Genomic DNA, 25,000 nt, shown 5'->3' with positions numbered 1-25,000 from the left:
AAGAAAGAAAGAAAGAAAGAAAGAAAGAGAGAGAGAGAGAGAGAGAGCAGTAGCTACTGTAGGTGTCCCGGCCGCCTTCCTGCTACGCAACAGCGACGCCAGAAGAGCATCAGAACAACCAGCGCCGCGGGATTTCACCACCGGGGCGGCGGGGGTTAAAAAAAGAAAAAAAGAAGAAGCTGGTTGCCGTGGGGACGCGGCGCTATTCCCCTCTCCTCGCCCGGGCATCCCGTTACTCCCCGACGCCAGGGAGCCGGCAAGAGAGACCGAAACGGAGAGAAAGAGAGAGAGAGATAGACAGAGAGAGAGAGAGAGAGAGAGAATCAAAGGAGACCAGGACAGTCCGAAGGTGTAAGACGGGACTCTAGAATCGGCTCAGCTCAGCGCTCAGCCTGGCCAGCTACCTCAGGACACTGCGGACGAGGAGAGTAGGAGGTGCTGGTCGTGGTGGTGGTGGTGGGGAGGGGGGTGTGGGGGGGGAGGGGGGGAAGGCAGCGAGACACAAGCCCGGGCGCTCGCTCTCTCCCCCTCGACCGCCGCTACACAACAGAACCCTCTCCTCTCCACGCCGCCGCTAACGTCGCGCCCGTGGGTCCGCTCGCCCCGGCGCCTTCACTTCTCCCCCCCCCCCCCACACACACACACACACATATTCCCTCCGCCCCTCTCCACGCCCCCCCCCCCCCTCCAGTTGGCCCGCCTGCGCGAGGGAGAGGCTGAACAGGAGCGCGGCGGAGGAAGGGACTGCGAGGAAGAGACGGCGAGGGAAGAACTAACGAGCGACGGCTTCTTCTTCTCCTCCTGCAGCGGCACCGCTGGTCTGGTCTGATCGCGACCCCCCCCCCCCCTGCTCCTCCTCCTCCTCCTCTCCAAACCTCTCGCTCAGCCACCTCTACAGCCCCCCGCCCCCAACCCCCTCCTGGAGAAATTGACGGATTATTGGGAAGTGCGCGGGAGGCGGGCTGCAGCTGCCGAGTGAGTGGTTTGTGTGTGTGTGTGTGTGCGCGCGCTACTGCGCGAGTGTATGGCGATGCCGCGCGTGTGTGTGTGTCTTCTCGCCGCTGCCCGCTGCAGCTGAACACGGAGCCAGTCGAGAGGAGGAATAAGCTGACGATGGCAGCGTAGTCGCGGAGACCCTTTTTTTCCGACGCCCCGGCCGAGAACACGGGGGGAAAAAAATCAAGTGGACGCACACGACCCCCCCAGCGCTGAGGAGATCGGGGGCTGGACCGACGGACTGCCGAAAAGTGAGAGGAGGAACGGGGCAAAGGGGGCTGTTTTTTTTTCCTTCTTCTTACTCAAACCCCCGACCTCAAACAAAAGGGTGAAAGACGTTTGAAAAGACTGTGGCATTTTTATTCTTCAAATCCCCCCCCCCCCCCCCCCCCCTCCTCTGCTACTCCTCTTTTATTCTCTCTGTGCCCTGGGATTTTAGTGTGCAGAGAGAGAGAGAGAGAGAGAGAGAGAGAGAGAGAGAGAGAGAGAGAGCGAGAGAGAGAGAGAGAGAGAGAGAGTGTGTGTGTGCGCTCATTTGTGCTATGGAGACTTGGGGAAGGCGCCTAGCGGAGGGCTCGACTGTCGGATTCCAAGGACAAGCGGGGGAAGTGGAGCCCAGGGCGAGCCAGAGCCAGAGCCAGAGCCAGAGCAAGCGAGCACCACTGCTGCTGCTGCGTCCGGAGCCCGATCGGATCCCTGCCCTCCTCCTCGTCTGAAGAACCGGAGGTTCCAGAGGTTCCCTTTCTCTTCGGATCGCTCCTCTTGTGGATTTATAAAAAAAGAAAAAAGATTTAAAAAAAGGATTGATCTTGATTTTCTTTTGATAGATCAGGAGAATAAAAAAAAAAAAGCCTTCCTTTTCTTTCCTGGGATCTATATCCACCTGGTTTTAAAACTGCGTCTCTTTCTGTGATTGCAAAAAGAGAGAAGGAACCAAACGATTTTATACAGTGCAAGGACCTGTAAATAAATAACTTGAGGTAGGTGTCTACTAGCGTTTCCAACCCTATTTGCATCAATCCTACCCCCCGCCCCAACCCCCCTTTCAGATTTTTCGGTTCCTTCATTTGCTGTCCTGTCCTTTTCATACACACATTTCAGAATAGCCACCCGCCCCCCCCCCCCAACCCGACCGCCCCCCCCCCCCCCCCGTCAGCCCCCCCACTTGAGCGCAGTCCATGGAAAAAAAAAACAGAGTCTCGCTTAATCCGGGGTAGGGCCAATCCTCCCTCTAGTCACTCGGAGCCAAAACCCTCCTCCTCTCTTACCTAGCCCCCCCACTCCAAGTCCCCCATCCCCGATTCCACCACCCAACGACCCGCCGGCCCCCTCCGAACAACCGCCCGACCAACTACCCAACCCCCCCCCCCCCACCCCCCCCTCCCCCAGACGATGCTGCATTATGAGCGTGCCACATCATGAGTCTCCTGGGGCGGGTAGCTGCGCGTCGCGCCAGGAAAGCCGCCCTGCTCTGTGTCGTGTTCCTGATGGCGAGGGCCTGGAGCGGCTCGGCGCCGGCGGTGGCGGAGGCGGCGCCGGCAGCCCCGGGGCCCCAGGGCTGCCCGCCGCAGTGCTCCTGCAGTAGCCAGCTGGGCAAGGTGGTGTGCACGCGGCGCGGCCTGAGCCGCGTGCCGCCGGGCATTCCCGCCAACACGCGCCACCTCAACCTGATGGAGAACGCCATCGAGGCGGTGCAGGCCGACTCGTTCCGCCACCTCCACCACCTGGAGGTGCTGCAGCTGGGCCGCAACTCCATCCGGCAGATTGAGGTGGGCGCCTTCAACGGCCTCACCAGCCTCAACACGCTGGAGCTCTTCGACAACCGGCTGACCGTGGTGCCCAGCGGCGCCTTCGAGTACCTGTCCAAGCTGAGGGAGCTGTGGCTGAGGAACAACCCCATCGAGAGCATCCCCTCCTACGCCTTCAACCGGGTGCCCTCGCTGATGCGCCTGGACCTGGGCGAGCTGCGCAAGCTGGAGTACATCTCCGACGGGGCCTTCGAGGGCCTGCAGAACCTCAAGTACCTCAACCTGGGCATGTGCAACATCCGGGGGGAGATGCCCAACCTGAGCCCGCTGAGGGGGCTGGAGGAGCTGGAGATCTCGGAGAACCTCTTCCCGGAGATCAAGCCCGGCTCGTTCCGGGGCCTGGGCCAGCTCAAGAAGCTCTGGGTGATGAACTCGCAGGTGGGCGCCATCGAGCGCAACGCCTTCGACGAGCTGCCGTCGCTGGTGGAGCTAAACCTGGCCCACAACAACCTGAGCGCGCTGCCGCACGAGCTGTTCGCCCCGCTGAGGTACCTGGTGGAGCTTCACCTCCACCACAACCCCTGGGACTGCGGCTGCGAGGCCGTGTGGCTGGCGCGCTGGCTGAAGGAGTACATCCCCACCAACTCCACCTGCTGCGGGCGCTGCCACACACCTGCCGCCATGCGGGGGCGCCAGCTGGTGGAGGCGGACCGGGCCGGAGAGGTGGCCGGCGGGCTGCAGTGTTCGGCGCCGTTCATCGCCGACGCGCCGCGCGACCTGAACATCTCGGCGGAGCGCGTGGCCGAGCTCCGCTGCCGGACGGCGCCGGCGTCGTCGGTGCGCTGGCTGCTGCCCGACGGCACGGTGCTGACGCACGCCTCCGCCCACCCGCGGGTGTCGGTGCTCAACGACGGCACGCTCAACTTCTCCAACGTGCTGCCGGCCGACACGGGCGCCTACACCTGCATGGTGGCCAACACGGCGGGGAACTCCAACGCCTCGGCCTACCTGAACGTGAGCGCGGCGGAGCTCAACACGTCCAACCTCAGCTACTTCACCACGGTGACCGTGGAGGTGCTGGGCCCCACCACGGAGATGCCCAAGGCCAAGGCCGCGACCGGCGCCAAGGCGGCGGGCGGAAGGGGGCCCGTGACTACCACCGCTTCGCCCTCCTTCTTCCAGCCCGTGTTCATCTCCACCCCGACTGTGCTGCTCCAGAGCACCGACAGCCCGCCGGGAGGCGCCAAGCCGCCGGCTGTACCCGCCTCGAAGGCCACCACGGGCCGCCCGCCCGGCCCCTCCGGCACCAGCCTGGACGAGGTGATGCGGACCACCAAGATCATCATTGGCTGCTTCGTGGCGGTCACCCTGTTGGCCGCCGTCATGCTCATCGCCTTCTACAAGCTGAGGAAGCGCCACCAGCAGCGCAGCACGGTGGCGGCCGCGCGCACCGTGGAGATCATCCAGGTGGACGAGGAGGACCTGCCGCCGCCGGCCTCCGCCGCCGCCGGGGAGGGCGGGCTGATGCTGCCGGAGGTACGGGACCACAACAGCATCCACAAGCTGGACTACATCAGCCACAAGACGGACTACAGCTTCCACAAGCCCAAAGCCGACTACGTCACCCACCAGACGGACTTCACCATCCACAAGCCCAAGGCTGAGTACACCACGTACAAACCCAACATGGACTACAGTACCAGCAAAGCCACCTCCGACTACAGCACTCACAAATCAACGCCAGATTTTAGCATTCATAGACCAAAGGCTGACTTTAGCCCGTTTAGACCTGAATATAGCACTCACAAGCCTAAAGCAGACTATGGCCCCTTCAAATCTGAATATGGAACCCATCCCAAAACCAAACCGGACTATAGCCCGTTCAAACCGGATTACAGTACTCACCCGCGACCCAAAACGGACTACAGCCCGTTCAAACTGGACTACAGTACCCAACCAAAACACAACTACAGTCCACTCAAATCTGACTACAGCACTCATCCGAAACCCAAACCCGACTACAGCACTCAGCCCAAACCCAAACCCGACTACAACTCGCAGAAGTCCAAACCAGACAACAGTACCTACAAACCCAAGTCGGACTACACCACCCACAAGGTCATGCCGGACTACAGCGCCTTCAAGAGGGAATTCAGCCCGCCAAAACCGGATTACAGCGTCTTCAAATTGGACTACAGCCCGCACAAAGGGGACTACGTCAACCAGAAAGCCCAGATGGATTACAGTCCCCACAAAGCGGACTACAGCCCCCACAAGGTGGACTACAGCACGCTCAAGCCCAAATACAACACCTACAAGCCCACGGGACACGGGGCCAAATGGACAGAGAGCGCGGGGAACTCTCTCCCTCGGACCCTGCCCAGTGCCGTCACAGCCATGCCCGAGCCCTTTGTCATAAAAACTCACACCAAGGAGAAGGTGCAGGAGACTCAGATTTAGGACCCCTAGAAGCCCCCCTCCCTAAGCCCCATCCCAGCCCCCTCCCCTCACACATAGTACATGCAACAGAATGCACAACGGGGACAAAAAGGACAGGAACTTCCTTTTTCTTTTGTACAGAGTGCAAAACTAAAAAGACTGATGATTTCTTGTTGTACATGCTTATAAATAAATATATATATGGAAAAACTGAAAGTACCATGGGCTGGTGATAGAGAAGCATATTATATTAAAAACAAATAAATTGAAACTATTTTCTAACTTGTAACTTCTATTTAAAAAGACGAGTTGTTTAAGATGCTGTATTGACTTTGACAAATGAGGGTAGTCTTGTTTTAAAAAGGGGGCATTCTGTGTGATTTTTACACCATGCTACAGAGAATGCAGTGAAAAGAAAAACCTATTTATACCGAAAAGACTTTCTTTAAAGCAGAAAAAAAGGTCAGTGTCGATCTTTACAGGTTTATCTTGTAAAAGCACCATGAATTTGTACTGTGCCAAATGTTATAAATGCAATAAAAAGGATTTTTGGAAGAAAAGAAAAAAAAAAGAAGGAAGCATTAGAGAGAGATGATGTTTTTTTCTCCTCTTTCCACTGGGGTACTGTAGCCATCAGCCAAATGCTTTAGACTGCAGTAAGACTCTGCAGCTACACTTTAACCCTGTGTGTGCTGAATGGCTCGCACACAATGAATCATGGTGCCGGAGTGCCAGGTGCTTTCCTGTATCTAGCACATGCTATGACTGCGTTAACGGGCAGAGCTGGTTTGATGTGTGCATCGATACTGACAGCGAGGCTCTTTGATCAAGGTGTGGCTGACTCGGTCCGGGCTAAACGTGTCAACCCGGTTCTTTAGATACGTCAGTGTCAAGTCAGCTTTATTCTCAAGTCCTGCTGTGATTGGTCAATTAAAATAGTGTCTACTGAGGCATATGCGATGCTCTCATAACTGCTGTCAGAAGATCTAACCTGTATTCACGGAGCGCGGTACGGTTCGTCTGCCGTGACGTGACTGTGTTATACGGTTCCTTTGAAGCTCTCTGATTGGTGTGTCGTCGTATCACGTGGCTAATGAGCCAGTCCAGATACGTCCAGGTGAAATATCATTGTGGCGAGACTCGCGCGTGTTTTTCCTGATGCTCGTTTCTCTTTCCGTTGCATTCCCAGCTGTTGTGCTCTCATCAATCAACACGGGGCTTTATGGTGACAAATGCTCGGGGTCTTGCTGCTAAGTGTGCATTCTTCATATTCAACAATATCCCTCTCAATCATAATACAGCCGCCCCCCAGCTCGCCTCCAGCCCAGAGAGAAGGCGCGTACGCGGGGAGGGAGGGGAAGTGGGGGGGTGGGTAGCGTTCGCTACACAGATGAGACGACGTGCTTTTCGTGGGGGGGGGGGGGGGGGGCTGAGTGTTCCTCCGTTAGTGTGACATGTCAAGCAGCGGTGCTATTTTCTCCTACTTACGCATGTGAGTTACAGCGCGGTGTGGATAACGGGCTGGGAGACGGGGGCCCTGGAGCCACACAGAGACTCATTAACACGCTAGAAGAGACAAAAGAGGAGAGGGAACGCAGACGGTGATGAGCAGGAGAGGAACAGAGATGCGTTTGGGGCGGGCGGGCGGGCGGAGGCATAAATTCCTCCTTTAACAAAAAAACAGTGGGTGGAGGGTGATGTCACCAGAGCCGTGGTCAGTCGCCGGCCGGCATTTTGGCCTTTTTTTTCTGCCCCGTTCCATTATTTGCGATAGGGGGGGTAAGAGGAGGAAGAGGAGGGATTGTAGCTGTGAGAGAGTAAGCCTCGGTACGACAGAGGAGGAGCCGTAGTTGAGCTGAGGGCCCAGAGGTCTTTTCATGGAGTTAACCTGCTGTACGGCCCTGTCAGTGTGTTTGAGGGGGGGGGGGCAGACGGGGGTGTTTGTGCGTCTGACAGCGCAGCGGCGTTCTGGTAATCTGGAGGAGAGAGTTCGGGCTTATAGCAGGGTGCCCTTTCAGGCGTAGAGAGACCAAGAGGGCAAGGACAGATTAGGAGAGAGAGGGGGGTTTTGTAGGGACGCATGAGGACGGCCTAATGTCTGATCATACGTACGTACACACACACACACACACACACACACACACACACACACACACTAACATCATATAATCTCCGTCTTATCCTCACACAAACGTATCCATTAACTCAGATGATGGCAAATCATTTGCACAATCCCACTGAGCTGAAAAGCACTCACGTCCTCTCTCTCCGACACACACACACACACACGTCTGTCCCTGAAGCAAGTCCTACCACCCTCTATCCCACTGGGTTAAATATAAAGCTCTGCAGGGCACCGAAGCCATCATCGCTGGTCACTTAGGAAAAAATCAGACATGATCTCTCTCGCTCTCGCTCGCTCTCTCTCTCTCTCTCTCTCTCTCTCCCTCCCCCTCCCCCTCCCCCTCCCTCCCCTCCTCTCCTCTCCTCTCCCTCCTTCCACAGATGACTCATGACTTGACAGTGAGCGTTTGTTGAGGTGCATGTTTGTGTGACCGTGTGTGACCGTGCGTGTACGGTGGGCAGTCGTGTCTGACCGCCGTCGCCCCGGCAAGGGCCTTACATCAGACAGGACAGAGAGAGAGAGGGAGGGAGGGACAGGGAAAGAGAGAACGAGCACATCCACTCCATATACAGTAGCGACCCTTTGTACTCGCCCGGATTGTTTGGACAGTCGTTGCCCTGACGATATTGCCGGACAAAAGCAGAGAGCAGCTTCACAGTCGTGACTGAAGTGAAGTGAACTGAATGTTAAAACGAGGGGGGCGAGAGTGACAGTAGGGAGAGATTGTGCGTTGTGTTTGTTTGTGTGTGTGTGTGTGTGGCAAACGGACAAGTTTCAGGAAGGATATTAGAAGGCAAACCCTATGTTGCGATGGTAATGACGTGCCGTTAGGGCGGTCCGGCGCAGGGACTGGTGCTGTCCGGGGTAACGGGGCGGGGCTAACGGGGGGCGGGGCAGCGTGTGCAGCCGACGTGCATCAGGTAGCCGTGCCCATGGCGACAGAGGCCCGTCTCCGTGGGAAACGCTCGATCCGTGCACTTCATTGGCCGTCAGGGAAGCCATTTGGAAACGAGTGACGAGTCAGACGTACTCAGAGAGGGAGGAGAGGAAAGGAGAGAAGAGAGAGGGAGGGATGGGAGAAAGGGGGAGGAGAGAGAGGGAGGAGAAGAGGGAGGGAGAGATGGGAGAGAGGGGGAGGAGAGAGAGAAGGGGAGGAGAGAGGAGAGAGGGGGAGGAGAGGATGGAGAGGGAGGGAGAAATGGAAGAGAGGAGAGGGGAGAGGGAGGAGAGGGAGAGATGGGAGAGAGAAGAGGGGGGGCAGGAGGAGGAGAATAAGATGGAGTGAGTGGGTGAGACGGAGTCTACAAGAGAACAGGGTGAAGGAAAAAAGAAAGACATGGAGAGACGGCAGGAATGAGACACACAAGTTAATAAGACTGAAATAAATACATTGAATATAATAAATATCTCAAAGAGGGTAACAGGGAATACAGAGAACAAGAGAGAATGGGGGAGAGAGAGAGAGAGAGAGAGAGAGAGAGAGAGAGAGAGAGAGAGAGAGGAGAGAGAGAGAGCAGACAGAACATGAAGCCAGACCGCCAGCTGGATTTGGGGATGGGTCCCGCGTCGCGTCCCTGTGATTGGCAGGCTGCGGCGCCAGAGGCGTGGGGAGGAGGGGGGTGGCGTATCGCCGTGGCGACGGAACGTTACAGTAGATGGGACCTACTGATGCCAGTTAATAGACTGAACCACTAGGGGGAGGGGGGGGGGAGAGGAGGAGGAGGAGCAGGGGGAGGAGGGGAGGAGGAAGAAGAGGAAGAGGGGGAGGAGGAGAGGAGAGAGGAGGAGAGGTCAGATTAAATGGAAGGCGAGGGGCGGTTGGGGATGATGCCGCCCTCTGTCTGCGGGCGTCGCTCTGAACGCCATCAAGATAACCTTGAATCAAGCGCAGGGTCAAACTCAAATCACTTTGCAGCTCACAAAACGTGCACATCAACACGGCACATCTCCCAGTCCGGGAGGAGCAGCGCGCCTCTATGCGTGTGTCATTCCTGCAGATGCTGGAATTCAATTTCCTCTGAAAATTGGTCATAGTCTCCTAATTCCTTAATCGATACAACTAAAAGGAGCTGATTTTATGATGAATACTAAATATTTTCGCCAGCGCTGCTGTATGAAGGAAGGAGTGTGTGCTGTTATCGGTCGTAGAGCAGAAGAGCTGTTCTAGCAGCTTGGATTCCCACTGTCTAGAGCCCAGCGTGAGTCCATGTTGAGTCACACTCCTTGTTTCGGGGTAAAAGCCAATTATAGCAACAGGCCACTTCACTGTGGATGTAGCGGCGAGGAAGAGCCGGCGTCGCTGGGGGTCGTCCACTGGGAAACCAGGGGGAGGAGCTGGGGAGGGAACAGAGCCTGGGTTTGTGTCGTGGAGGTCAGATCAAAAGACCTGGATTGAAGAGAACGGGTTTGTGTCGTGGAGGTCAGATCAAAAGCCCTGGATTGAAGAGAACGGGTTTGTGTCGTGGAGGTCAGATCAAAAGACTTGGATTGAAGAGAACTGGGCTGAGTTTCCCAGAGGCATCGTAGCGCTACGTTCATCGTAAGCTACGGCGTTCATCGTAGCGCTACGATGAACGTAGTGCTACGATGCCTCTGGGAAACTCAGTCTAGGTCTGTTTTTGTCGTGGAGGTTAGACCGGACCTGGACCGAAGAAGAGAACAGTGTTCCGTGGTTGTCGTGGAGGTCAGATCCCAGACCTGGTCTGAAGGAGAAGAGAACAGAGAACCTGGTGTGTGTCGTTGAGGTTAGGTCACAGACCTGGACTGATCTCCAGTGTGTGCAGAGTGCTACGGACCCGAGACGACTGTATCTTCATAGTGTCTTCGTCGTCTGCGTCAGAGAATATGCTGTCTAAACGCACGAGCGTTCAAATGCTCGTTGACTCGGATTGGCTGCGCGTCAGGCTGGCTGAGGGAGCTGCTAGTTTAGAGGGTGACTGGACTAAGAGTCCAGAGATGTCATTGCCCTTCTCAAATGGGGGGGAAAAACACAGCGGTCTCCATTTTTCCTAGTGGACAACGCAGCCTTGTTTTGCATGGCATCTGTATGGGCTAAATGGACCGCACTTATATAGCACTTTTATCCAAAGCGCTTTACAATGAAGGCCTCTCATTCACCCATTCACACACACATACACACACTAATGACGGCAGCTGCCATGCAAGGTGCTAGCCTGCTCATTGGGAGCAATTCGGGGTTCAGTGTCTCGCCCAAGGACACTTCGACATGTGGACAGGAGGAGCCGGGATTCGAACCGCCGACCCCTGCGATCATTGGATGACCCGCTCTACCTCCTGAGCCACGGACGCCCCTGAATGTTTGTGTGAGTGAGTGAGTGTGTGTGTGTGTGTGTGTCCTCCCTGATCAGGGGCTGCTGTCAGAGTACAGACGCACACTCGGCTGAAACTAAATTTGATTTGCTGATCTCTTATACAACTGTGCATGTGCTCGCACGCCATCGTCCATGTGAGCGCGCGCAGAGACACACGTACCTGTAGAGACACTTGTCCCTGTAGAGACACACGTACCTGTAGAGACACACGTACCTGTAGAGACACACGTACCTGTAGAGACACACGTACCTGTAGAGACACACGTACCTGTAGAGACACACGTACCTGTAGCGGGAAAAGACTTAAGTCCCCGTCTGCTCAGTTTCACTGCATTTGTCAAAGTTTAAGGCCGCTCAGAAATTAAGTCAACGACTGGCCTGTCTCAGAGCTTAAAAAAACAAACAAACAAACGCGCACGCGCGAGTCCATCATCAAAAAGACTGCATGTATTAGCATATAGCCTTGTGGAGACTCTCTTTACACTGACCTAATAAACACCCCCCTGACACACACACACACACACACACACACACACACACACACACACCTACACACCCGCAGTATAACCCCCCTAAACACACCCACACACATATGCACTTCATTCCTCAGTCTGCAGTGAGACGTGCTCTCCTCTGCCATGCTGTTGTTTTTGTTTTTGTTGTTCTGCGTGGTCGTCTCGTTAGCCTGGTTATCATCGCTGTCCACCCGTTTTTACCCACCACACACCACGCACGTCCGTCTCAACACCATGCAAATGGGATTGTGTGTGTGTGTCTCTAGGCGTACGTGAGACAGTGAGAGGTAGAGAGAGAGATAGTGTGTATGTGAGAGACTGACTGTGTGTGCATAGACGTGTGTGTGTGTGTGTGTGCGCTTGTGTGTGTGCTTGTGTGTGTGTGTGTGGCGCGACGCTCCCGTCTCTGGCGCTGTACATGTTTTGAACCCGACCCGAGGAGTGTGGAGTTGTTTTTGTGAAAAGTCGAGAGCGTTTCGGAGCCAAATGAAAGAAAATTGAAGAGACACAATTGAGGAAACGGCTTGATTTGAGAGCGGGGTCTGTGGCGGGGCGCGGAGGACCCTGACCTGCAAACCGGCTGCTACCGACACACCGGAGAGACTTCAAATGAAGGGCTCAGATCAGCCTGAACGGACAGACAGACCGTGTGAGAACGCAGGCACTCTGGAGGGCCACGCTATCACACACACCACCAATCAGAGGACAGAGGACTCAGGATAGTGTTCCCAGCAGAGAGGGAGGGAGGGAAGGGGGAGAGAGCGAGAAAGAGCGAGAGAGAGAAAAGAGAGGTAGTATGACTTTTATGAGTGGATTCTATTCAAATTCACGTTTTTTTCTGTGTCGGACAGTTGTTTTGGGTCGTTCTACACACAAAGCCACGCCCAAGTACCCGAGTCATCATTTATATGTCAGAGTAGTGTGGGAGATAGCGGACGGCTGTGTGTGTGTGTGTGTGTGTGTGTGTGTGTGTGTGTGTGTGTGTGTGCACGCGCTACACCATTAAGTGAATAACTCCATGGAGTAATCTTTAAAGATCGAACCTCTTTTGCAGCATAATGTGACATGGGAAACCAACTGCATTGTGGGAACGGGAGTCATCTCTCTCATAGCTTTCGGCACTCTCTCATTTGGTGGAGCCATTTAGCAGGCTACTGAACTGTGAATAATTACTTAATGTTAATGAAAAGGATGGAATTTAATCCAATACATTAAGATATCACCCGAGTGCTTATGGTGAAATCACTTGACGTCGCCTTTATGCGTAAGTGCACAGGCTCTGATCCCAGTCCTCACTTTTAATGGACCTCAAATAGCCTAAATGTTGCCTCCAAAACTACCTGCTACTAATGGTGGTTTGCAAACAGACAGCCAGAGCTACAAGAAACCTATTTATAATCATATTAGCTCTTTCATGTTCTAATTCTGACGGCTGAAAAATCGGGGTGCGTTTTGAGTGAGCACTTCAAACTGCTCAAGTTATGCTCACTGGAGATTATAATGAGACAGAGAAGAAAGGAGGCATTCAACACGCACGCACGCACGCACGCACACACACACAAACACGAGCGCACACACACGAGCGCACACACACAAATTGCTCCGTGTTCTTTTTAACTTTAGAACCCCAGTTAAGTGAAGGACATTCTGACCGAGCGCGGCGGTGTGTGCATATGTGTGTGTGTGTGTGTGTGAGAGAGAGAGAGGCCCTGGCAGTGCGAGGGGAGTGATTGTAGGTGACCTTGCGTCAGTCTAACTGGGTGCCCCCCCCCCCCCTCCCTCCCTCCAACACCCCCCATATCAAACAGAATCAAAGTGGCCGTGCGTGCAGCGCGGGGGGGGGGGGGTTGGAGGAGATGGCCACTAGAGAACCAGATTTAATTTCAGCATGGGAAGAATTATGCAACCAAATATGGCCTAACGTGGGCTAATTCCAGCGCGCGCTGACACTTCAGGTAGGCTACACTTCAATCCAATGTCATTTCAAAGCCATGGTCCACCACACACACACACACACACACACACACACACACACACACACTCAGAATGTTCCCATTCCTTTTGGGCTTCAAACCCACAGACCCTAAACACGCCAGGCACCGATCAAGTGAGCTGCAGTGAGCTGGCGAGAGTGCTATCATGCGCTGGGGGAAGCACTAGGAGACCAGCTGAGCATTTGATAAAGCGCTCTGACTGCTCCTGGCCATGTGACCTCTCTTGATAATGGGGCCAAACTGCTTCTGGCTATATAACGAAGAACAAGACGAATATCCCTGTTTGATACTGACACAGAGGCAGCGGTGCGGCGAGCGAGCGAGCGAGCGCCCTGGTCAGGCCAGCCTCCCTACGCCGTCTCTGCAGCGGCGTGCGTGCGTTCGTTCGTTCTACACGAGGTCTCGCAAGTGGGTTCTGTCGTTTCGCCACACCAGACGTTTTCTAATCACAGCTGAGGGCGCTGCGGGGAGACGGACACAAAAGCCTGGTGTTCTAAAGCCCCCCGTCGGCTTAGAGAGAGAGAGACGAGGGGCCGACAGTGGTGCATCCAGCCTACCGGAGTGTGTGAGAGTGTGTGTGTGTGTGTGTGTGTGTGTGTGTGTGTGTGTGTGTGGCGAGATCTAGGCCTATTTGTGCCCGTCCCTGTGACAGCTGAGCACATTATCTAACAGTTCTGCCGAACAAAGAAACAGGGTTTTGCTCCAGAAAGTGTTCTGAGAGACGCCGCCCCTCGCGCCCCCCTCAGAGAGGCTTCCCTGGGCTGTCTGGGGGAGGGAGCCCAGCCCGGCACGCCTCCCCCGGGGGAGGAGGGGACCGGAGGAGCACCCCCCCCCCCCCCCCCCTGTGGTAGGTACCGACGAGGACGTCGAGCGCCCGCTGGGGAGACGACCGGCGCGGCGGGCGGGCGGGCGGGCGGGCGGATGACGCCGTGTGGGTACAGCAGCGACCAGCCAATCACGGAGGAGGAGAGGCGCCGCCGAGACCGACGAGCAACAAGCGACGCCATCGAACAGAGAGCCATGAGAGCTTAATGAGAAACCACCGGTGTTAATAATAGTGATAGTAATGTACGGTGTTAATAATAGTAATAGCAATGTACGTGTGTTAATAATAGTAATAGTAATGTACGGTGTTAATAATAGTAATAGCAATGTACGTGTGTTAATAATAGTAATAGTAATGTACGTGTGTTAATAATAGTAATAGTAATGTACGGTGTTAATAATAGTAATAGTAATGTACGGTGTTAATAATAGTAATAGTAATGTACGTGTGTTAATAATAGTAATAGTCATGTACGTGTGTTAATAATAGTAATAGTCATGTACGTGTGTTAATAATAGTAATAGTAATGTACGGTGTTAATAATAGTAATAGTCATGTACGTGTGTTAATAATAGTAATAGTAATGTACGGTGTTAATAATAGTAATAGTAATGTACGGTGTTAATAATAGTAATAGTAATGTACGGTGGTAATAATAGTAATAGTAATGTACGGTGGTAAGTGGATATATTAGAGACCCTTATGGTGCGTTCCATTTTGGTTGGTTGGAAGTGGTGAAGTGAGATGTGGAAGAGACGGAGAACGACGTCACCCCCAAGGTAACTGCACTACAGTAGAGAACAACAACAACAAACACAACAACAACATAAACAACAACAACAGCTGGGAACAAAGATGGATGCTAGCTAACTTGGTTCGCCAAACCAGTAGATTACCACGCACCGCGCCGGATTTCGGTGACAAGTTTTGTTCGACCCTGGTGACACGGCTAGCGGGGGGGCGGAGCATCGTTCTCTAGTCACTGAGACGGAGGAGAGGATGGAGGGAGGGAAGGACAGAGAGAGGATGGAGGGAGGGAACAGGGATGAAGGAGAGAGAGAACAGAGGGGTGAAGGAGAGAGAACAGAGGGGTGAAGGAGAGGAGAAGTGGAGGTTGAACGAGTGACTTGGCAAACGGCTCGGTCGCCTCCCACCAGGCTGGCACGCGCAGCACTAACTGTTTGCTCACAGCAGTACATCCATTATGAGTCCATTAGCATTGTTTCTGGAGATAAATCTGGTTGCCTGCAAGAGTGTGTGCGTGCGTGCGTGTGTGTGTGTGCGCACGTGTCTTTTTCCATGAAACACACCTCGCAGCCAACAGAGCTGGGTGAACGACTGGCACCGAGGGACAGGAGAAACAATATGGCCTGATGACACTGTGCTTACCTGTGAGTGTGTTAGTCTGCGCGCGCGTGTGCGTGCGTGTGTGTGTGGTGTGCGTGGCGTGCGTGTCCGCCAGTCAGCCAGAAAAGGCTGCACTCCCACCGCCGAACTCAAGAAAACATCTAGGTTTTGAAGCTCGTTGAAATATAACAAGTCGTGGTGTGAATTTGATTGGTGCGCACAGACGTGCGCACACACACACACACACACACTTGAGACACACACACTCATGCATGCCCACACACAATTCCCCAGTGCTGTGTGGCTAGGCTGTATCTCTGAGAGGCTAGCTGGCAGGTGGAGCCGGGGCCCCTGTGTTAACGTGCGCGTCGCGGTAATTGAGCACACATGTCGGCCCCGTGGCTGAAGAGCTCTTTCTCTCTCTCTCTCTCCCTCCCTCCGTCTCTCCCTCTCTCACTCTTTAAACACCGCGACAACACGGCCCCCGCTGCACATGGCAGGCCGGCTCAGCCAGGGCCCAACAGGGGTGTGTGTGTGTGTGTGTGTGTCAGTGAGAGAGTGCAACACACGCACATACAGACATACACGCACGCGCTCACACGCTGACCAAATTGACCCCCTGGTCGTCAAGGAGAAATGAGTTGGGCGGCTTGGGAGTGTGACATCATTATCAGGGGCCATACGGTTTCTCTTGTGCCAATTACATGCGATGGTCTCGCCTACTGGACTAATGTTCGAAGGGACACACACACACACAGACACACACACACGCGCGCGCACACCCACACACACGCCCACAGAGCGACGGTGCTTAGCAGATGACGGTCAGTAGGTATCTCATTTGAGTACTGATCAGCATGCAGAGGAGCAGCTCGTCTTACGTAAGTGGCAGAGGACCCCTCTCCTCCACACACACACACACACACACACACACACACACTGTGATCCGTCCCATCCTTCCCTACCTCTTCTCTTCCTCCTTCCATCTCTACCACCCCCCTCCCTTCCTCTCTCTCTCTCTCTCTCTCTCCCCCTCTCCCCCCCTCTCTCTCTCTCTCCCCCCACCCTCCATCTTGTGGAGGTGCTGCTGCAGCCCTGGTGTTAAGTGGGTCAGTCGGGCGTCATGATGGCAGTCAGAACAGAGCAGAGTAGAGCAGAGCAGTACAGAGCAGAGTCAGGGTAGAGTAGAGCAGAGCAGAGCAGAGTAGAGTCAGAGCAGAACAGAACAGTCAGAGGCAGAGTAGAGTAGAGTAGAGTAGAGTAGAGTAGAGTAGAGTAGAGTAGAGTAGAGTAGAGTAGAGTAGAGTAGAGTAGAGTAGAGTAGAGCAGAGCAGAGCAGAGCAGAGCAGAGCAGAGCAGAGCAGAGTAGAGTAGAGTAGAGTAGAGTAGAGTAGAGTAGAGTAGAGTGTAGAGTAGAGTAGAGTAGAGTAGAGTAGAGTGTAGAGAGTAGAGTAGAGTAGAGTAGAGTAGAGTAGAGTAGAGTAGAGTAGAGTAGAGTAGTGTAGAGTAGAGTAGAGTAGAGTGTAGAGAGTAGAGTAGAGTAGAGTAGAGTAGAGTAGAGTAGAGTAGAGTACAGTAGAGTAGAGTAGAGTAGAGTAGAGTAGAGTAGAGTGTAGATAGTAGAGTAGAGTAGAGTAGAGTAGAGTAGAGTAGAGTGTAGAGAGTAGAGTAGAGTGTAGAGTAGAGTGTAGAGTAGAGTAGAGTAGAGTAGAGTAGAGTGTAGAGTAGAGTGTAGAGTAGAGTAGAGAGTAGAGTAGAGTGTAGAGTAGAGTAGAGTAGAGTAGAGTAGAGTAGAGTAGAGTAGAGTAGAGTAGAGTAGAGTAGAGTAGAGTAGAGTGTAGAGTAGAGTAGAGTAGAGTAGAGTGTAGAGTAGAGTAGAGAGTAGAGTAGTCAGAGCAGAACAGAAGTCAGAGCAGAGTCAGAGCAGAACAGAACAGTCAGAGCAGAACAGTCAGAGCAGAGTAGAGCCCTAATGAACAGCAGCAATTAGAGCCGTGCGGCTCCAAGAGCGAAAGCTGAAGTCTGAAATGTTAACAAAGCACCATTACTCAAGGCTACACACACACACACACACACAAACAAGCGTGCACACACACACACACACACACACGCACACACACGCACACACACGCACGCACACACACACACGCACACACACACACGCACACACATGCACACACACACGACACTCTCTGGTCCCCTCCTGTGTGAGCTCTGTGCTACTCAGAGATACATCTGCCTGCATTCAGTGAGAACCCGGCCAGGCTGGTTCTGTCCTCTGTGCTTCTCCTCCCCCTGGGGGGAGAGATGGAGAGAACAAGAGAAGGAGAGGTGGAGAGGTATGGGGGAGAGGTGGAGGAGAGTAGGAGAGATGGAGGAGAGTAGGAGATGTGGAGGAGATGGAGGAGGGGTGGAGGAGAGTAGGAGGGGTGGAGGAGATGGAGGAGAGATGGAGAGGTGGAGGGGATGGAGGAGAGATGGAGAGGTGGAGGGGATGGAGGAGAGGTGGAGGAGATGGAGGAGAGATGGAGAGGTGGAGGGGATGGAGGAGAGATGGAGAGGTGGAGGAGATGGAGGAGAGATGGAGAGGTGGAGGGGATGGAGGAGAGATGGAGAGGTGGAGGGGATGGAGGAGAGGTGGAGGAGATGGAGGAGAGATGGAGAGGTGGAGGGGATGGAGGAGAGATGGAGAGGTGGAGGGGATGGAGGAGAGATGGAGAGGTGGAGGGGATGGAGGAGAGGTGGAGGAGATGGAGGAGAGATGGAGAGGTGGAGGGGATGGAGGAGAGATGGAGAGGTGGAGGGGATGGAGGAGAGGTGGAGGGATGGAGGAGAGATGGAGAGATGGAGGAGAGTAGGAGGGGTGGATGAGAGATGGAGGAGAGATGGAGAAGTGGAGGAGTAGGAATAATGGAGGAGAGGTGGAGGAGAGATGGAGGAGAGTAGGAATGATGGAGGGGAGGTGGAGGAGAGTAGGTACTGTCTGGAGGAAGTGGGCCATTGTGCTGAGGTAAGCTGGTAAACGATTACTCTCTCTCAACTCTTTTCCCTCCCTCTCTCTCTCTCCATCAGTCTTGCTCCTTCATTCTGCCGTCTCTCCGAGATGGCTCCCATGGAGTACTGCTGTACGGCGCGCGCGCACGCGCACACGCGCACACGCGCACACGCGCACACACGCACACACGCACACACGCACACACGCACACACGCACACACGCACACACACACACACACACCATTCCATTATTCCATCCAATTCAGAGTGTGGCCAGTCAAACGGACAGAAGTGCTGACAGCTACCCAAAAGAAAAGTTGTATGAGTGAGCGTGCTGAAAAAAGAAAGGGAGTATGATATGAGAGAGGGATGAGAGAGAGAGAGAGGGAGAGAGATAGGGATGAGAGAGAGAGGGAGAGAGAGAGGGAGAGAGAGAGAAAGAGGGAGAGAAAGGGAGAGAGAGAGAGAGAGAGAGAGAGAGGGAGAGAGATGGAGGGAGGGAGGGAGGGAGAGAGAGAGAGAGAGAGAGGGAGAGAGATGGAGGGAGGGAGAGAGAGAGGGAGAGAGGGAGAGAGGAAGAGAGGGAGGGAGAGAGAGAGAGAGCGAGAGGAAGAGAGGAAGAGAGGGAGGGAGAGAGAGAGAGGGAGAGAGAGAGAGGGAGGGAGGAAGAGAGGGAGGGAGAGAGAGAGAGAGAGAGAGAGAGAGAGAGAGAGAGAGAGAGAGAGAGAGAGAGGGAGGAGTGAGATGTGGGGAGGGTGGCTGGACCGGTGTCCTCCCCACTGCGCTGACGTCTCAGTAAGCTGTCCAGGCGATGGGGGCTGAGGTAAAACATGCACATATGAAGAGGGTGTGTGTGTGTGTGTGTGTGTGTGTGTGTGTGTGTGTGTGTGTGTGTGTGTGTGTGTGTGTGCCTACTCGGAGTAGCGACGGTGAAACAGTTACAGATAAGAGACAAAAGTACATGGTTGCTGTGGCTGTTTTCAGGGTGACAGCTGTCCTCTGTGTGTGTGTGTGTGTGTGTGTGTGCGCGCGCCCGCCTGCCCGCGCGGGCTCGCGTCCAAAACAGCCCCAGACAGACGAGATGCGGTCCTGTGTTGTCATGGGAACCATCTCTGCTACCAAAAAAGCGCTCAGCGCCGCGGACACATGCAAAGTAACGGGTAACGCCAAAAGGTCACGCGCTTCCACGAAAGAAGACGGCCATGTAAACGCCCCGCCCACGCCGGGCCACTCGATGGCATCGATCAGAAGATAAGGACTTCCCTCCCAACGCAGAGTAGGACGGTAAACACCCAGAGACAGACAGAGATGGAGGAGGAGGAGGGAGAGAGAGATGGAGTGGGAGGTGGAGGAGAAGCCAGGCAGAGGAGGAGGTGAGAGAGAGACAGAAAGAGAGAGAGAGAGAGAGAGAGAGAGAGAGAGAGAGACAGAGCAGAGACAGAGAGAGAGAACGATGTCAGTAATTAGTACAATGGTAAGCATAATCTCAGGTGCCTTTCAGTGAAATCAAATGAGCAAATGGAGGCTGGAGAGGGATAGAGAGAGAGAGAAGAGAGGGATAGAGAGAGGAGAGGGATATAGAGAGAGAGAGAGAGAGAGAGAGAGAGAGGAGAGGGATATAGAGAGAGAAGAGAGGGATAGAGAGAGGAGAGGGATATAGAGAGAGAGAGAGAGAGAGAGAGAGAGAGAGAGAGGAGAGGGATAGAGAGGGAGAGAAGAGGGATAGAGAGAGAAGAGGGATATATATATATATATATAGAGAGAGAGAGAGAGAGGAGAGGGATAGAGAGGGAGAGAGGAGAGGGATAGAGAGGAGAGGGATATAGAGAGAGAGGAGAGGGATAGAGAGGGAGAGAAGAGGGATAGAGAGAGAAGAGGGATATATATATATATATATAGAGAGAGAGAGAGAGGAGAGGGATAGAGAGGGAGAGAGGAGAGGGATAGAGAGGAGAGGGATATAGAGAGAGAGGAGAGGGATAGAGAGAGAGAGAAGAGGGATAGAGAGAGAGGAGAGGGATAGAGAGAGAAGGAGGAGAGGGAGAGAGAGAGGAGAGGGATAGAGAGAGAGAGAGGAGAGGGATAGAGAGAGAGAGAGAGGAGAGGGATAGAGAGAGAGAGAGGAGAGGGATAGAGAGAGAGAGAGAGAGAGGAGAGGGATAGAGAGAGAGAGAGATATATAGAGAGAGGAGAGGGATAGAGAGAGGAGAGGGATAGAGAGAGGAGAGAGATATATAGAGAGAGGAGAGGGATAGAGAGAGGAGAGAGATATATAGAGAGAGAGGAGAGGGACAGAGAGGAGAGGGACAGAGAGGAGAGGGATAGAGAGAGAGAGATATATAGAGAGAGGAGAGGGATAGAGAGAGGAGAGAGATATATAGAGAGAGAGGAGAGGGACAGAGAGGAGAGGGACAGAGAGGAGAGGGATAGAGAGAGAGAGAGATATATAGAGAGAGGAGAGGGATAGAGAGAGGAGAGAGATATATAGAGAGAGGAGAGGGATAGAGAGAGAGAGAGATATATAGAGAGAGGAGAGGGATAGAGAGAGGAGAGAGATATATAGAGAGAGAGGAGAGGGACAGAGAGGAGAGGGATAGAGAGAGAGAGGAGAGGGATAGAGAGAGATGTGAGGAAGAGAGAGAGAGGAGAGGGATATAGAGAGGAGAGGGATAGAGAGAGAGAGGAGAGGGATAGAGAGAGAGATGAGGGAGAGAGAGAGAGAGGAGAGGGATAGAGAGAGAGAAATGTGAGGGAGAGGGAGAGAGAGAGAGAGAGAGGAGAGGGATAGAGAGAGAGAGGAGAGGGATAGAGAGAGAGATGTGAGGCAGAGGGAGAGAGAGAGAGGAGAGGGATAGAGAGAGAAATGTGAGGGAGAGAGAGAGAGAGAGAGGAGAGGGATAGAGAGAGAGAGGAGAGGGATAGAGAGAGAGATGTGAGGCAGAGGGAGAGAGAGGAGAGGGATATAGGAAGATAAAAGGCATCTGTGGACTAAACCAGCGGTACTTTTCCATAGCGCACCAGATGTGCGTTATGCTCCTTCCTATACCACACGCGCACACGCACACAGCAGTCCCAGAAGAGTGTGTGTGTGTATTATGCCACGGGGAGCCAGCGGTGTTCTCAGAAGGCCAGCGGCGCCGGATCACAGGAACACGCAGTCCTGGACATCGAGTGACACGGACAGCGCCGTGACAACAGCAGGCGGTCAGAGAGACCTGGCCGTACGAGACCTGAGGTGAACGTGTGTGTGTGTGTGTGTGTGTGTGTGTGTGTGTGTGCGTGCGTGTGTGCGCGTGCGCGTGCGCACATGTTCAAGAGGGACCTACATCCATTACCCTTCAGAATGTCAATACCAGAACAGAACCACCCCAAACCCACCCAGCCGCTGTGCCCGGCAGAACCTGCGCGCCATGCGGACACGTTGCCCTGGAGACTCTACAGCTCGCTGGCAGGCTGTTAAATATAGCGGCGCGTTCGTTCCGTGCTAATTCGGTGAGCAAACAGCTAGCAGGCGGCGGTCTGGTGGGACTGAGGCAGTCTGAGCCAGGGGGTTGGGGAGGGGGGGAGGGGTCTGTGATCTGCGTGCGCATGGGTTCACACTTCACACCTCAGGGGTGGTGGTGGACGTCACTCCGGACAGGTCCAGACATCGCCCCAGGTTCTGGGGGGGTTGGGCAGATACATGGGCGCGCGAGCCAGCGAACACACACAACCACGCAGATGTAAACACGACGCGAACTTCGAACGTCACTCGATGGCTGAGAGAGAGAGAGACACAGAGAGAGAGAGAGAGAGAGAGAGAGAGAGAGAGAGAGACAGAGACACAGAGAGAGAGAGAGAGAGAGAGAGAGAGAGAGAGAGAGAGAGAGAGCGGACGAGTCGACCGGCCAATAAGAGGAAGATGTAGGAAAGTTGTAATCCGTCTAGATCCATCTGTCTGTCTCTGCAGAACCTCAACGCCTGTATGGATGTGGAGGCGCTTGTGAGAGCATCACTGTGACCTCACACCAGAGCCATGTCAGACGAGCGGGAGGCTCGCCCACTCCACAACCCTCCACTGGCCTCGCCTTCCTGACCAAGTATCTCACCAACAGCTGCTGACCTGTAAGACCGCCCTGTTCTCGCAGCCCTTCGAATCGCTGTTTAATAGAGAATTGCATATTCATGTTTAGGCTGTGTCCTGCTGAGGATAAACGCTGCGCTCCGAACTCTCTCGTCACGATTCTCCCCGGGAGTCTGCCGGCGGCGGCGTGGTCGGCCTTCCGTGGTAGAAACCGGGATCTAATGATGTTCAATAAGCCCCTGCTATGATCTGAGGAGCCAAGGAGTTCTCTCTCCAGTCTTAATAGTTAGCAATAATTGCATTAACAATTCAGATCCAGATCCAGGGTGGAGGGTCTAGAGAGGGGGGGGGGGGGGGGCTCTCTCTCTCCACAGATCCAGGGTGGAGGGTCTAGAGAGAGAGAGAGAGAGGGGGGGGCTCTCTCTCTCCACAGATCCAGGGTGGAGGGTCTAGAGAGGGGGGGGGGGGGGGGGCTCTCTCTCTCCACAGACGAGCTCCTGTCGAGCCCTAGGAACCTCCCGCCCACCCCAGCCCACTCAGACCTCAGTCACTTAGCAACACACAGACGAGGGCCTGTAGCCTGCAGAGAGAGGGAGGAGGAGGAGGAGAGGAGGCTAGAGAGGGAGGAGGAGGAGGAGAGGAGGAGGCTAGAGAGGGAGGAGGAGGAGGAGAGGAGGCTAGAGAGGGAGGAGGAGGAGGAGAGGAGGAGGCTAGAGAGGGAGGAGGAGGAGAGAAGGAGGAGGCTAGAGAGGGAGGAGGAGGACAGGAGGAGGCTAGAGAGGGAGGAGGAGGAGGAGAGGAGGAGGCTAGAGAGGGAGGAGGAGGAGGAGAGAAGGAGGCTAGAGAGGGAGGAGGAGGAGGAGAGGAGGAGGCTAGAGAGGGAGGAGGAGGAGGAGGAGAGGAGGAGGCTAGAGAAAAGAAGCCAGAGAGCAAGAGAAAGAGAGAGGGAGAGGGGGGAGGGAGGGAGAGAGAGAAAGAGAGGAGGGGGAGAGAGAGAGAGAGACAGCAGAGTCAATGACTGCCCACAGACAGGCGTAGCAGGAAGCCCAGATTATAAGGAGGTGCTTGACCGGCCGACCCCTCCGGGACAGCCAGGGTGAACCTCTGCGCGCGCACGCACGCACGCACGCACGCACGCACGCACGCACGCACACACACACACACAGCTTAGCCTACTTAGCCTAAGTCTCCGTCCTCAGTCTGTGTATGAGAGTGACCGTCACAGCTGACCTGTCGACGGCCATGGGAGGCGAGGACTCGTTAGCCGTGACCTCTGCGCGCCGTTCCGGGGCTGACGTCACACACGGGGGCGGAGCCTACCGCTAAGGGGGAGTGGTCTCGCTGGGGGAGAGGAAGAGGGCCAGAGAGGAAGGCTCCCTGCCCAGAACATGTATTATTTGTGTGGTTGGCGTCTTGGATGGCGCAGTAACCTTGACATGAAGGAGGAGACGGATGAGATGATTCAGCTGGAAGCTCAGTGGGCAGGAAGGCACACACACACACACACAGGCCGACACGCACGCACAGATAGACATGCACACACACACACACACACACACACACAGACACGCACAAACACACAGACACACACAGACACGCACGAAAGAACACAGACACACACAAACACAGACAGACACGCACGCATGCACACACGGAGGCAGGAGTCGGCACACACACACTATCTGTACCCACTATACCATGGTTCCATGTATCTCTTAGGGGTGTGTGTGTGTGTGTGTGTGTGTGTGTGTGTGTGTGTGTGTGTGTGTGTGTGTGTGTGAGAGAGAATTATGGTTCTTGAGCCGTGAGTTACTGTGATAACTGCCGTGGAAGTTTAAAGATTGTAAATGTATATGCGTGCTGAAGTCAAATGAATGGGTCATATAGTATTAGAGTTGGTTTACTACATGGTGACTCAATGTACCATTAATCTCTGTAAGTCACTGTAAACTGGGCCCACATGCTGCGGATACAATTACAATGTGGTGGTTATTAAAAATTACAATGTGGCGGTCATTAATGCATCCCTAAGCTGAAAGACATGTTCTGCGGACACACACAGTGAGAGAGATTGTGTGTGTGTATGTATTTCTGTCACACTCTAAGAAAAATGCTTTAAATGGTTGTAGATGGCCAAGCATGAATCATGTAAGGAATGCGTTTGGTGTTTTAATGGTTTCAGTAACTATTCCATGAAAAGGGCCCAGTGGGAGAGTTCAGTGTCAAAGTGTGCAGAAGCATTAAGAGCATCAATTATCCCCCCCCCCCACACACACACACGCTGCTGGGGAATAATGTAGGCTTCATTGATGCCTTGGTATGAAAATGTACACATACATACGCAACCACCAAACAGAAGAGGAGAGACGAGGGAGGGGGGGGGGGGAGAGAGGGGGGGGGGGGGGGGAGAGAGACAGAGAGAGAGAATCTGAATAGCGTCAGAATAATTCCGCCGTGATGTAAAATCAATGGCAGCAGTGCGGTGGGCAGAGAAATCCTCTGGATTCTCGGGGGCCAGGGAGGAAAAACACACGTTTAAAGGCTCAAAACACATGAAAGATGCTCTCCGTTGCCCGGAGGTGTGTGTGTGTGTGTGTGTGTGTGTGTGTGTGTGTGTGTG

General features: G+C 54.2%; 2 protein-coding genes across 4 annotated transcripts in view; one reads left to right on the top strand and one right to left on the bottom strand.

Moving 5' to 3' along the window:
* Positions 1–25,000, bottom strand: part of snd1 (staphylococcal nuclease and tudor domain containing 1) — a 210,323-nt gene that overhangs the window by 110,164 nt on the left and 75,159 nt on the right. The window lies entirely within an intron of this gene.
* lrrc4.1 (leucine rich repeat containing 4.1) lies at positions 2,415–5,204 on the top strand (the record flags this gene model as incomplete). Of its 3 annotated transcripts, none has more annotated exons than XM_084447548.1 (2): positions 2,415–4,297; positions 5,033–5,204. In XM_084447548.1, 2 exons carry the CDS (start codon positions 2,415–2,417, stop codon positions 5,202–5,204), a joined length of 2,055 nt encoding a protein of 684 aa, XP_084303674.1. The 3 variants fall into 3 exon arrangements, with proteins under 3 accessions (XP_084303674.1, XP_084303673.1, XP_084303672.1); XM_084447547.1 differs by having other exon boundaries at positions 2,415–4,675; positions 4,826–5,204; XM_084447546.1 differs by having other exon boundaries at positions 2,415–5,204.

Source organism: Borostomias antarcticus (assembly GCF_949987555.1).
Source record: "Borostomias antarcticus genome assembly, chromosome: 13".
Classification (NCBI taxonomy): domain Eukaryota; kingdom Metazoa; phylum Chordata; class Actinopteri; order Stomiiformes; family Stomiidae; genus Borostomias; species Borostomias antarcticus.
The sequence above is the reverse complement of the archived record's forward strand: the minus strand, read 5'-3'. Positions and strand labels throughout refer to the sequence as shown.